Here is a 13,876-nt window from a genome sequence, read left to right on the forward strand (position 1 = left end):
ACTGAAAAAAATACTTTAATCAATTAAAATAACCCAAATATTAATTACCCTATTGTGATATATTAAAAGAAGAAAAACAATAAATTCAAGTTTCAGTTGCTTCATTAAATCTATGGTCACTAATTGGTCACCTGGGATTTCAGTTACTTAGTGGATCTCGGGTGTAATCGCTGCTGCCTCTGTGTCAGTCACTCCAGGAACTGGCCATGGTTCACAGTGTAGACGGGACACAACTTGGCACTAGCCTGCTCCTGGACACTTCAGCCAATACCCTGCTGCAAGGCGTGGGGACAGGAACAGTAGGTCCCCTGGTGGGAAGCCAGAAGTCTTTGAAACACACACACACACACACACACACACACAGATACTCTGCAATGGTTAAGAGTTCTAAGTTACTGAAAAAAAAAATACCCAACTTACAATACATTTGTCAAAGTTCCTTTTGACAGTCACCAAAACATTTCCCAGTGTAGTGCTCAGAAAAGAAGCGGGGTCCACGTTCTGTGCAGTCCACACATGGCGACTCATTTTGACTAGCATGTCAAGGGAGTTAAAGCTATCGATTTTGTCTCCTAATGCAATCAAGTTGTTCAGTTCTGGCTCAATGCAGCGAAATATTTTAATCATCATCTGGCGGATCATATCTTTCCTGTTCAGAAATACAAAACAGAATAGTTAGTACAAGCTTCAGGTGCATTTACCTTTAACTTTAATCCACTCGGTATACACAAATGACTAAAATTTGATATATCAACTAACACTGTCCAAATAGTTAATTATTCTAGAGTGGTTTCCAACATAAACATATTTTTTTGAGGTTGCATTTTTATCACTCAAAATAACGTCCTTTGTAGAACTGGGTCCTGAAATGTGCTTTGTGATTTCTGAGAAATACACTACAATTCAAATGCAACTTCCTACCAGCAAACATCAAAATTGACTGCCTTTGTGTGATTACAAGAGCAAAGAAAAGCCAAAGAGCCATAAAGGGGACCAAGTTTACTTCATTGAGAAGCTCTGTAACACACTGGGCACACAGATCGGTGCTCTGAGTGTTGTCAGCTATGGACAGTAATCTGGACTCCTCACTGGGCAGCATTCCTTCCTGCTCAATTGAAAGTTTACTTTTTTTTCACAATAAACAACAGATAGTAACAAACACATACTCAGATGAAACAGGCAGCGGTGGGCCAGCATTATGTTGCTGTGACAAAGTTCCTCCATCTGTGTCCTCTGCTTCAGTCTGCAAAAATTATTCAGATACTTCACATAATAAAAGGCTAACAAATTGAAGAGTTTAGTTTATATAGCAATAGCCTGCTCAGTCTCCAAATTCTTAGGAGAGAATGTATGATGAGAAATAATGATTTTTAAAGGTAGTATTATCAATGAAATTATATAATTTAACATGTTGCTTCAGAATGTTCAGGAGAAGCTTTGTTTTCAGATTTTATCTGAGAATGAGAAGCTGTGTTTGCTTCTGAGCACATTTAGGGGGGGTGGGGCGGGAGAGAAAGGTAGAGGAGACTCAGAGGGAGTGCAGGAACGAGGGGACAATTTAATAAAAAGCTGAAAATATCTAGGGACATGTTCAAGGGAGAATTTTGAAAATTAAAATCATTCTAATAAAACTAATCATCCTAATAAAACTTGAGCATAAAAAATGCTGTCAGAAGTTCTTACAGAAACCAACAAATTTACTAGCAATTACCATCTACAAGAACAAACCCCCTAACCATCTGAAAGACTTAATTTTGAGCACTGTTTTTATATGCTAGTTCTTTTAAAGATCATCTTAATTTTAAAAAAATCACTCGATTTGCATTGTGTTTTTAAGTTCTTTAAAATACTCTAGCAAATGGCTCATTTTATTTTCTTACATTTATGCCACCAGAGAGCCATGTTCAATAGGCATTATTATACCCATTACATAGATGAGGAAAAGTAGGGATTAAATAATTAGTTTATGGTCTTGAAAGGTTGTTGCTGAACGATAAGACGCGGGATTCTTGGCCTCCGGAGGAGACGAATTCAATTCGGGGCCAGAGACGAGGCTGGATCGCTCAGAGCTTTTGTGTAATAAACTTTTATTAAAGTATAAAGGAGATAGAGAAAGCTTCTGACATAGGCATCAGAAGGGGGCAAAAGAGTACCCCCCTCCTAGTCTTTAGCTGTATGGTATATAGTCACTCACAGTCCGTTAATGAAAAGAAAGGAATGTCATAAAATCTAGAATGGCACCAGATAATTCATCCCAGGCCATAAAACTATTGACTTGCACCTTGTACCAACAAATAGTTTCGTTTACATAGATTAGGGGAACAATACCTGAACAAGTAAGTTAGGCCCTTTGGCGGAACCAACTTGAAGATGGAGTCTGGGGTTCATTAACATAGCTTAAGACAACATTTCCATACGAAAAAGAAATGTATTGGTTAACTCAAGGTTTGGGAGTAGTTAGCTTTAGGTGAGACCAGGTGTCATGGCCACACAGAATGTTAGGAGAAACCTCCTTTTAATTTTGTATAGAGAAGGAAAAACAGATCGCTGGTTTGTTCTTTTCTGCCGGTTAAGAGAGATAAAAATGTCTGGCACTTACAGTCTCATACCTCCATTTGGAGACCCCTGGCCTTCCTGCCTGTTACTCTCTCATTCCCCCCTTTTCTTTTAGGAGAATTATGTTGCCTAGGGAAAAGGGGCGTCGTTTTCATTCCATAACTGCTTCTGAGCTGACAAGGGGCGTTGTCCCTAAATTGGTGAGGCAACATATTCTCCTAAATCCTCATAGTGAGGATGTCTGATCCAGGGGCCCCAAATAGTAATCGGAAGAAGCTGCAGTGATAGCAGGAGTTTGAGCAACCATTTGTAACTTAAAAGCTTTCATGCGACTAGAAACAAATCCAGTTACACAGTTACAGATGCAGGGAGCAAAGAGCAAAAACAAAACAATCAGAATTATTGTAATTAAGATAGTTTTCCACCATGGGGAACTAGTTAATGTCTCCCAAAGTGAGGCGATTGAGGCTTCAGGAGTATCCATGGCCCCAATCATCTTGTTCATGTGTTTAGTAAAATGAGTAACATTAGTGCTCATATCAGGTATATATGTACAGCATTGAGTATGAATGATGGCACAAGTTCCTCCTTGTGCAGCAAAATAGTGATTAAACTGAGACAGTGTATAATCAAAATTAAAAGTCACATTATGTCCATAGTTAAGGTACAGAGTATTACACCAGTTCATTCTAGGGTTGTTAGATGTCATCAGATGAAGAAGAGGCATCACATGTGATTGTTGTCGAAGGTATTCGCAGACTTGGAGAAAGTCTTTTCCTTGAAGTGGAGATGTCCACCATGGGAAGCCTTCCACTGATGAAGAGGGGAGTGCTCCGCAGACCCAACAGTTAGACCGATTGTGGAATGCAGCATAGGAGTGAGCCCAGGACAGGAAGGCACTGTCTTGAGGATCAAAGGGCAGACTCAGGATTTCTGGAGTCAGCAGAAGTAGGCTCACATAGATTATCAGGCCCATCTGAAACATACAAAGTCAGAGCATAGAAAGTAAAAACAAAAAATGACATTACTTAGTTCTGGTCAGGGTGCCACCTCTTGACTCGAGTGTGATGTACCCAAGAATCAATTCCTGGCACTTTGACAGCTGTGGGAGAAGAAAGAATAACCTGGTAAGGGCCTTCCCAGAGGGGCTCGAGGGATGAGCCCCCAGATCCCAATGTTTTTGTGAGGACCTCGGTTCCTGGCTCAAATAGAGGCTTGCTGGATTCAGAGGCTGGGTCAGGAGTCGTCTCCCGGAGTTCTGTTAATGCCTGTTGAAAAGCTGAGAGCTGAGTTACATAATTAGTTAGCTCTAAGGCTTCAGGATCTATAACAATGTCTGTGCGTAAGAAAGGCCTTCCATAAATACATTCAAAGGGGGACAGTCCCTCCTTTTTGGGGGCAGTTCCAGCCCTCATTAAAGCTATGGGTTTCTTGAGTTAATTTGCGCAGATGTCTTTTGATAATGTCATTAGCTTTTTCAACCTTTCCTGAGGATTGGGGTCTCCAGGAACAGTGTGAGTGATACTCTATTCCTAGAGCTTTAGACACCCCCTGAGTTACAGCAGCTTTAAAGGCGGAGCCATTGTCACTCTGAAGGCTCCGTGGCAGCCCAAACCTGGGGATGATTTCATGGATTAAAATCTTTATAACTTCCTTAGCTTGTTCACTACGACAGGGGAACGCCTCAATCCATCCAGTAAAAGTATCCACCCAAACTTGTAAGCAAGAATATCCATTAGGTTTTGGCATATGAGTAAAATCAATTTCCCAGTCCTCTCCAGGATACTTTCCCTTTCGTTGTAATCCAGATTTTGCTAGCCTTTCCGTCTTTGGGTTATTTTTCTGACAAACCTCACACCGTTTGATAATGTTTTTTAAAGTTTTCATTATATTTTTACCTTCAAACAAACGAGAAGTCATCTGGCAAGTACTTTCTACACCCAAATGAAAACTCTGATGTAAACCCTTAAGAATTTTCCACTGAGCATTTTCAGGAATTATTAATCGTCCATCCTCGGACTGTAACCATCCTTTATCAGTAATCTTTGCTCCTCTTTTCTCATATCTTTTTAATTCTTCCTCAGTATATTGTGGTTTTTCTTGTTCTACAGGACCTGTCCATATCAAAGGCGTCTGTAGGGAGGGGGTTTCATAAAGTGCCGCTTTTTTGGCTTGAGAGTCTGCTAACAGGTTACCGGTGGCTACTTTACTCCCATCCCTGCTGTGCCCTTTGCAATGCATAACCGCTACTTCTTTAGGACAATAGATAGCAGTTAAAAGTCTCTGGATCTCTCTGAAATGCTTAATAGGTTCCCCTGTTGCTGTTTGAAACTGTCTTTCTTTCCATACTGCAGCATGAGCATGCAAAGTCAAATAAGCATACTTAGAATCAGTGTAGACATTTACTCGCTGCCCTTTGCTTAACTCTAGAGCTCGGGTCAGAGCCACAAGCTCCGCTAACTGGGCGCTGGTTTCCTGGGGGAGAGATTTTGCTTCTAAAACCTGTTCAGCCGTCACCACAGCATAACCTGCTTTACGCTTTCCATCCCGAACAAAAGAACTGCCATCTGTAAATATTTCCATGTCAGGATTGTCTAATGGGGTATCCATTAGATCTTCCCGAGCTGCATAGTTTAAAGTTAGAAATTGGGAACAATCGTGATCAGGTGTTTCATCTTCCTTCTCAGGAAGGAAAGTAGCAGGATTTAAATTTCTACAAACTTAAAGCTTAGTTACTGGTCCTTCTAACAACAGTGACTGATATTTAAGAAGCCTACTGTCTGTCATCCAAATGTTAACCTTAGAATTTAAGATTCCACTCACATCATGAGAAGTCAGTACAGTAAGGTTTCGTCCAGTAATTATTTTTAAAGCTTCAGGTGCTAATAAAGCAGCTGCCCCAATTACTCTTAGGCAGTGGGGCCACCCACGTGCAATTACATCTAATTCTTTGCTTAGATAAGCAATAGGTAGCTGGTGAGGCCCCCGGGGTTGTGTCAAAACTCCCAAGGCCATACCTTTCCTTTCAGTGACAAACAAGTTAAATTCTGACCCTGTGGGCAAACTCAAAGCTGGAGCTTGCAGGAGAGCAGTCTGAAGAACCTTAAAAGCCTTTTGAGTATCTGGAGACCAAACCAGTTTGTCAGTTTGGGCCTGCTGAGTTTCAGCTATAAGTTTATATAAAGGCCGGGCAAGTTCTCCATAACCCGGAATCCAAATACGACAGTAGCCTGTGATTCCCAAAAATCCTCTCAATTGCCTTAAAGTCATAGGTAGGGGATGGTTTAGTATAGGTTTAATTCTCTCGGGGCCTATGGCCCTAGTCCCTTCTGATATGATTAGGCCCAGATATCTAACAGATTGTTGACAAAGCTGAGCCTTTTCTCTTGATGCCTTGTAACCGCAGCCTGCCAGAAAGTTTAAGAAATCTTCTGAGGCTCGTGAACAAGCTTCCTCTGTCTCAGCACAGAGCAAAATATCATCTACATATTGTAACACTACTGCTTTAGAGCTATTAAAGTTTTGTAGATCCCGTGACAAACTTTGTCCAAATAAGTGGGGACTGTCACGAAATCCCTGGGGCAAAACTGTCCAGGTTAACTGAGAAGCTGGCTGAGTAGGGTCTTCAAAGGCAAATAGAAATTGACTTTCCTCTGCCAAAGGCACTGAAGAGAAGGCATCTTTTAAATCAATTACTGAAAAATATTTGGCTCGTTCAGGAATTTCAGACAGTAGCGTATAAGGATTAGGCACCACGGGGTGTAAAGGAACCACAGCCTCATTTATTATTCGTAAATCTTGAACTAATCTCCACTTATCATTTGATTTTTTTACACCCAAAATAGGAGTGTTGCATGGACTGTTACAGGGAACTAATAGTCCCTGCTCCTTTAAATTTTCAATGATGGGTTTTAACCCTTCCTTAACTTCAGGTTTCAGTGGATACTGCTTCTTATGTGGGAATAAGTGTGGGTCTTTGGAGCTTGACAACTACAGGAATAGCATTTTGTGCTCGACCCACAGATTTTCCATCAGCCCATACTCTAGGATTCACATTTTCTTCAACTAAAGGGAGAGAAAGGGAGGGCTCCATATTCATGAAAACAGAGGCATGGACCTTGCTCAGTATATCTCTCCCCAAAAGGGGTGAGGGTGATTCTGGCACGATAAGAAACTCGTGTGAAAATAGCACAGAATCCCAGTTGCACGATAGAGAATAACTGAAGTAATACCTTTTGGCTCGTCCAGACAGTCCCATTACGGAAGCGGATCGGGAAGAAAGTGGGCCAGGGGCTTCAGTAAGCACGGAGTAAGTTGCCCCAGTATCTAAAAGGAAATTGACGGATTGGCCTCCCACCGTTATCAATACCCGGGGTTCCTCAGGTGTAATTAGGACGGGAGCTTGTGTGGGGACCCCCGGGCACCTTCAGTCCTGATTGTCTTGAGAGTCAGACCCCTGAGACCTACACCTCTGGGGGCAGTCTCTCCTCCAGTGTGGTCCCTTGCAGACCGGACATGGAGCCGGGGGCGGCTCAGACGCCTGAGGGCAATCCCGCTTGAGATGCCCCTCCTTTCCACAGCCATAGCAAGCCCATCCCTTTTCACCTGGGTCCCTCTGGGCATTTTTCTCAGGCTGTTTAAGAACGGTTTTCATAGCCATTGCGAGGGCTTCCGCCTTTTCCTTCGTCTTTCTCTGCCTTTCTTTCTTTTCCTCATATTCCCTACCATAATAGACTGTCTGAGCCAGTTGTAACAGATTATCTACAGACTGATTTGGTCCATACGCCCGTTTTGATAACTTACGGCGAATATCTGGAGCCGACTGAGTGAGAAATCTATCCTTTAAGATCACTTTCCCCTCTTCACTTTCGGGATCAATCTCAGTGAATCTGCGAAGGGCTTCTCTCAGTCTGTCTAGGAATTTACCAGGAGCTTCCTTCTCTTCTTGTTCTATGTCTGCCAGTTTGCCATAGTTTAAAGGCTTAGAACGCGCCTGCCTGAGTCCTTCAAGAATACATCTGACAAAATGACTCTGATCCCATCTTCCTTTAGCAGTGTTAGAGTCCCAGTCTGGTTCTGTAGCTGGGACCGCCTGACTCCCAGTGGGGAGGGCAGTCATCTCGTCCTCCCTCTTTCCCACTGATTCATTACCAAGCCATTCATCTCCATAAGCAACCGCTTTACCCAAAACTCGAGGCTTTGAGTCGGCAGTCAACGTTTGTCCCAAGATATACATCACATCCTTCCAAGTAAGGTCATAATGCAGAGTAACACCTTTAAAAGCTCTAATACACTCTAATATACACTACTTCTACCCAATTCCCTTGCTTTTTACAGAACTGTTTTAATTGTAAAACAGTATTATACTTAAGAGACCCTCCAACTGGCCACCGTTCGCCATCCTCCAGTGGGTACCGCGGCCATGCAGTATCACATAGGAAGACCAGGTGTGTCTTCTTTAAGCCCTGGGGATCACATCTATCCCAGTTTTGCAGGATACAGTTCAAAGGAGTGAGGCTGGAATTGTTAGCTCCCATCTGTAAGAGAGAAAAAAAGCGACCAGCGCCATTTTTCTACCGGAGGCGTCCCTCCCTGCTCTAGATGGGGGTGTAGACAGACATTACACCAAAAGCTTTTCCTTCCTGGTCGGACTTAGTCTGTCCCTTACCGACGCAGGCGTCACACTCGTCCCTCCCGGTTCTACCACCGAGACGGGGTGGGGATGCACCCAGGGTAGACCTGATGGCATCCCTGACTGACGTCCAGCTCTTCACCTCACTTGCCTCTGATGCCACCCAGGGTGCAATCAGAGTAACCTTCCGGAATGCCTCCCAAGCCAAGACCTCTGGGGGACACATTCGTCACCTGAGTGCCTGTGCACGACCCGGAGTATATTCCTGACCACAATAAGACTGATACAAACATGAAACTGAGATGTTCCTTCCAAGAGTCACCACACCGGTATAAGAGCCTCCTCTGCTCCAGTAAGAGCCAGTGTTACCAAAAGAAAAAAACCATTGCAGTTCCAATCCAAGTAACCTTTAACATCAGAGATGCTCTGGGAGTTAGAGCTCCATCTAGCTTCCAAACTTTCCATGCCTAGCGAGGCTAGGCGCTTCCTAACTACCAATCCAAGTTTGAGACCTAGACCACAGTAGAGTAGCAACATAGGTTACAAGTCTCTTGAAAGCCTAAGATCCGAGAGATAAGGTTAGTACTTTTAATTCCCAAGGAGTTATGAAATGGTCAGAGACCGAAAAGTTTGACCGAGAAAAAAGAGTTCGGTCCACATGCTTTGCCCGTTTCTGGTCGGCTCCCAAAGGGGACACTGGTTGCCTCTTGGCATTGGCAGGTCGGTATAAACCCCCGACAAGTTTCTGCCATAAGCCTTATGAGGTCGCCGAGGAAGCGCAGAGCAGGGCCTTTCATTCATTCACACAAGCACACCGTAGAGTTAGTAAAGAACAGCGGAAAACGTGTTCGCTAGGAGAACAAAGAAGTAGAGCTCCAAGCATCCTTACCTTGTCTTGAAGGATCCCGGACGAGCCCTCAAGATGAAAGGTTGTTGCTGAACGATAACACGCGGGATTCTTGGCCTCCGGAGGAGACGAATTCAATCCGGGGCCAGAGACGAGGCTGGATCGCTCAGAGCTTTTGTGTAATAAAGTTTTATTAAAGTATAAAGGAGATAGAGAAAGCTTCTGACATAGGCATCAGAAGGGGGCAAAAGAGTACCCCCCTCCTAGTCTTTAGCTGTATGGTATATAGTCACTCACAGTCTGTTAATGAAAAGAAAGGAATGTCATAAAATCTAGAATGGCACCAGATAATTCATCCCAGGCCATAAAACTATTGACTTGCACCTTGTACCAACAAATAGTTTCGTTTACATAGATTAGGGGAACAATACCTGAACAAGTAAGTTAGGCCCTTTGGCGGAACCAACTTGAAGATGGAGTCTGGGGTTCATTAACATAGCTTAAGACAACATTTCCATACGAAAAAGAAATGTATTGGTTAACTCAAGGTTTGGGAGTAGTTAGCTTTAGGTGAGACCAGGTGTCATGGCCACACAGAATGTTAGGAGAAACCTCCTTTTAATTTTGTATAGAGAAGGAAAAACAGATCGCTGGTTTGTTCTTTTCTGCCGGTTAGGAGAGATAAAAATGTCTGGCACTTACAGCCTCATTCCTCCATTTGGAGACCCCTGGCCTTCCCGCCTGTTACTCTCTCAGTCTCATAGTAAGAAAGCCATAAGAAAGATTCTGATTTGAGGCTCTCCATTTTTCTCTGGCTTGCTTTCATTTATTTTTTAAGACCATGGGGGCTTCCCTGGTGGCTCAGCAGGAAAGAAATCTGCCTGCCAATGCAGGAGCCACGGGTTCAATCCCTGGGTTGGGAAGATCCCCTGGTGAAGGAACTGGCAATCCACTCCAGTATTCTTGCCTGGGGAATCCCATGGAGAGAGAAACCTGGTGGGCTACAGTCCACGGGGTTGCAAAGAGTCAGACACGACTTAGTGACTAAATAACAACAAATATACATTAAAACATCATTGTAATTTTTTAATTCTATTTACTTTTTCTTGATCACTAAAACAATAAATTTGCTTTTTAAAAATATTTTTTGCCAAGTAAACTCAGACATTTCCCCCACTCATCAATTTGGAGAATGTTTAGGCCTAAGATAGTCTAGAATATTAGATTAGATGCCCAAACACTATCCTTTTTTTTATTATCTTATATGATAAAAATTACTTAAAAAATCCTTACAATGTAAATTCTTTCTGTTCTGATATTGAAATTATGACAACATAATGATTAGGCTAATTATGATATAGATCACAAATATGAGCTAGTAAATAAATGTCACCCATACCACAGTTCCAGGCATACTCTGATGTCGCTGTAGTTTGAAAAATTTACTTATGAAGTCTTGTTCTGCCAGACACAGGGGCTCCAGTTCACTCAGTACCTGTTCAAAGATCTGAAGAAAACCAAAATGATTCTACAAAGAACTGAACAAAACGCTTAAAATAACATTCCACATTTAATCACTTTTCTGCAGCAACCAGGGAAGCTTTATCTATAATCTTAATAGAATCCCCCAAACAAATACTTCCAAGATTGACAAGACAATGCAGTATTGATGAGGCATAACAGGGTCAGAACATACCTAAAACAAAACTGACAACAATTACTCACTTGGAATCTGGAAAGAGGAACAGAGTGATAAAACTTTATTTAAACAATTTAGCTTCATAAAAGTTGTTTCCTCTTTGTAGTCACTCAAATAACTGGATTGACAATGCAAGCTCTTTATGATTTATAACAAATTTTAATAAAGCTGTTATGTCATTTAATTGATGAATCACATTTCAGTTGCCATTTGACCAGTTATTATTTTTTTTTTTTTAGATTCAGAAAAGGAAAGTAAGACACGGTTAATTAAAAGAGTCAATAGAGCCCAAATCTTTGAACACAATTAAAGCAGTAACAAACTGGTGCTAGAAAACTGACAGTAATGTTTAAGAAACATGCGTCATTTTATCTTACCTTATCAAACCTGGCTCTGTCGGCGACATCGAGATCAGAGGCCGACATGTTTCCCATGTCCAGCAAGGAAGATGACTGAGACCGGCGGTTCCCGGAGCTCTGAACACTGAGCTTATTTAGACTGGAAGTAGACCCGGTTAATTTCCCGGAACTCCCGTGAAGACCTGGGAAATGATAAACCTTTAAAAGCTGTGACCTTCACGAATGAAAGGTTCATGGCATCCATCAGGGCTCCCTTCTGCTGTCCTGCTCTTCTGGGGCTCATATGGGTTAGGGCACAACTCTGCCACATGAAGAGGATGTAGAGTGTCTTCCTCTTTCATTAAGATTTGTGTTCTACTTCTGAGCCTATGTAAAGACAGGTGAAATCATACAGAATCACAGAATAAGACTGAAAGGGATCTTAGAGATCACACTGTGCCCTGCCCAGTCTCATCACAGTTGTCTGATGATTTTTCAAAAGTAGATGAGGAGTTCTTTTCCACTCAGAAGACATGACTATGGATGAAAGTCACTGACCCCCTAGAATACTAGCTAACATAATGATTGTATTTCTAGAAAAAAACTGCCATATTCCAATATTATTTGCCTCTACATTGAATCAACATATTAGGCTGAACCACATGAAACTACCAACACTCAATTAATCTTGTCCTACTAAAAACGTCAATTACACATGACTCAACTTAATACATTCCTGAACTCAGACATTCCTGTTTTTTCAGCAAGTGAATTGATTAAAGTTCTTTTAAAAACTAAACAAAACGAAAAGAGAAAAACTAACAACAAAAACAAAACCCTGAATATTTGTTGTATTTAAAATACAACTAACATAACACATACATAGTTAACTATATTAATATGGGACATCTGAGTTTAGGTATAAACATAGGTATCTATCATAGCTATGAGGAAAAATGAGAACAATATGTCTGCACAATATCCTACATACACCAAACTATTAAAGGATTCTATTTTTACAAGAAAATGTGATGTTTCTATTCAGAATTAAATTTAAACAGTAAAACATTTTTATTCTTCTTGACTATTTCTCAGCTAAACCTGTATTATTCACTGATGGTCAGAAGGGACAAATAATAAAATAAGTGATAAAAAATATGATATACAAATCATATTTGTATATGTAAAGTAAAAAATAACAACAACAAATATGATATACAGTTAGTTAGAGACAAACTTTGGTTTCATTATGCAAAATCTGACCATACGTACAAGAAATTTTATAGTTTCTAAACACAGCCTGAAAACAAAAGTATAACGGTTAAGACTTTTTATAAGTTTCTGACTACCCACCATACATGTTTAACCATGCCACACATTTCTTGGATGCAGCCATCCCACTTCCTTTCTGTTGGTTTTCTTTCTGGCCAAGCCCTGGCAACCCAGAGCAAGCAGTGTTTCTGGCGCAGCTTCTCCAGGATGAACGACTGGCTCCTAGACACACACACGCACTGAGAGCACCTGCTGACACGCCGAGCACGCCCACTCTCGGCTTCCCGTCTGACAGCACTGCCTTTCCAGGCAGTGTGGCTGCCACGGGTTAGGCTGCAAGCGTCACAGACAAAGACAAGTTAGCAAGCTGCAATCTGCACAAACCGCGCACAAGAGGAAGTTAAAGCTCTAGTTGAAAAGACACATGCAAAGAACCAGGAGCACCAAGCAACGAGAGAGGCAACATATGTTTAGTTGGTCAGCTACTGCTTGAGAAATTACATGACAGAAAAACCTTTACTAGTCTTTTAATGTACTATTTGATGCAAATATTCAGGTAAAAATATCTACATGTGTAAACCTCCCCCACACTTTTAAGTCTCCTAAGCTGATGTACTTAAATTTAAAGACTACACTTCCAAGTTCTGATTTCTGAAGAAAACAGAGTTCAAGTAAATAATTTAATACAGTGAAAATTTAATAGAATGAACTTGCACATTTATACATTAAATGCATTAACAATCCTGTATTCACTGAAAGCTCTTGGAAGGAATCTCCACTGTACTAAATAATTTTATACTCCCTCTGATAAAAAAAATTATGAGTGGAGTTTTAAAACCATTTTAGAAATAATAAGCTAAACTGTTTAGTAACTTAGCTGGCTCTGTGAACACTGAGAATAAAACACATGTATCAAAACACTAATTATTGGGAGATGGGTAGGTAGAAGGGTAAAGCTGAGAGACAGGTCTAATGTGGGAATTGGAGTTCTTTCAGGGTCATTTGGCATTTCCTTTATCTAAAACCTCTCTTTAGTATTTGTTCGATCAATTGTAGAGATCGTTTTGTGAAACATTCTAAACCCAAATGAGAATCTAACTTGAATGGCAAAGAAAGAAATTATAGAATAAAACAGAAAATTAATGAATATAACTCTAGAAATATTTAAGAAACGGAAAACAAGGTGTCAACTCCTGCCAAACAGGGATAGTGATAGTTGCTATTGCTAGGCAAAAGCTCGAGTATAAACTACTAATTTGCCACACCAAAAACATGTCAATCTCCCTAGCCTTGTCTGCCTGAAGTTTAAAGGAATATGAAATGATAAGGCTGGACACACAGCAACCAGGAGCGGGGGATGCACTGGAGCCACTAGCTTGTCAATCTGAACAGTACCTGCTGGCGATCTTAAGGTGTCACTCTACTAAGTTCACCAGTTTCAGAGCAAAGCCTGATTCTGCATATAGTTTTCTTTTTTTAAAGTAGTTAATAAATACTACTAGTGCCCTATTTGGGCTCATAAAAAAGTCTAT

General features: G+C 41.2%; 1 protein-coding gene and 1 long non-coding RNA gene across 2 annotated transcripts in view; both read right to left on the reverse strand.

The window, feature by feature from the left end:
* The window catches only part of LOC136155171 (exocyst complex component 1-like), a 99,718-nt gene that overhangs the window by 12,891 nt on the left and 72,951 nt on the right, over positions 1-13,876 (reverse strand). The window contains 4 exon segments of the mRNA XM_065917050.1: positions 421-649; positions 1,167-1,243; positions 10,435-10,542; positions 11,112-11,275. Of these exon segments, the coding sequence (XP_065773122.1) occupies positions 421-649; positions 1,167-1,243; positions 10,435-10,542; positions 11,112-11,275 (578 nt within the window).
* LOC136155172 (uncharacterized) lies at positions 2,071-8,970 on the reverse strand. Its single transcript, XR_010660704.1, has 2 exons — positions 7,924-8,970; positions 2,071-3,532 (listed from the first exon to the last, which is right to left on the reverse strand). It is a non-coding gene; the product is annotated as an uncharacterized lncRNA (long non-coding RNA).

Source organism: Muntiacus reevesi, unplaced genomic scaffold (genome assembly GCF_963930625.1).
Source record: "Muntiacus reevesi unplaced genomic scaffold, mMunRee1.1 SCAFFOLD_152, whole genome shotgun sequence".
NCBI lineage: Eukaryota > Metazoa > Chordata > Mammalia > Artiodactyla > Cervidae > Muntiacus > Muntiacus reevesi.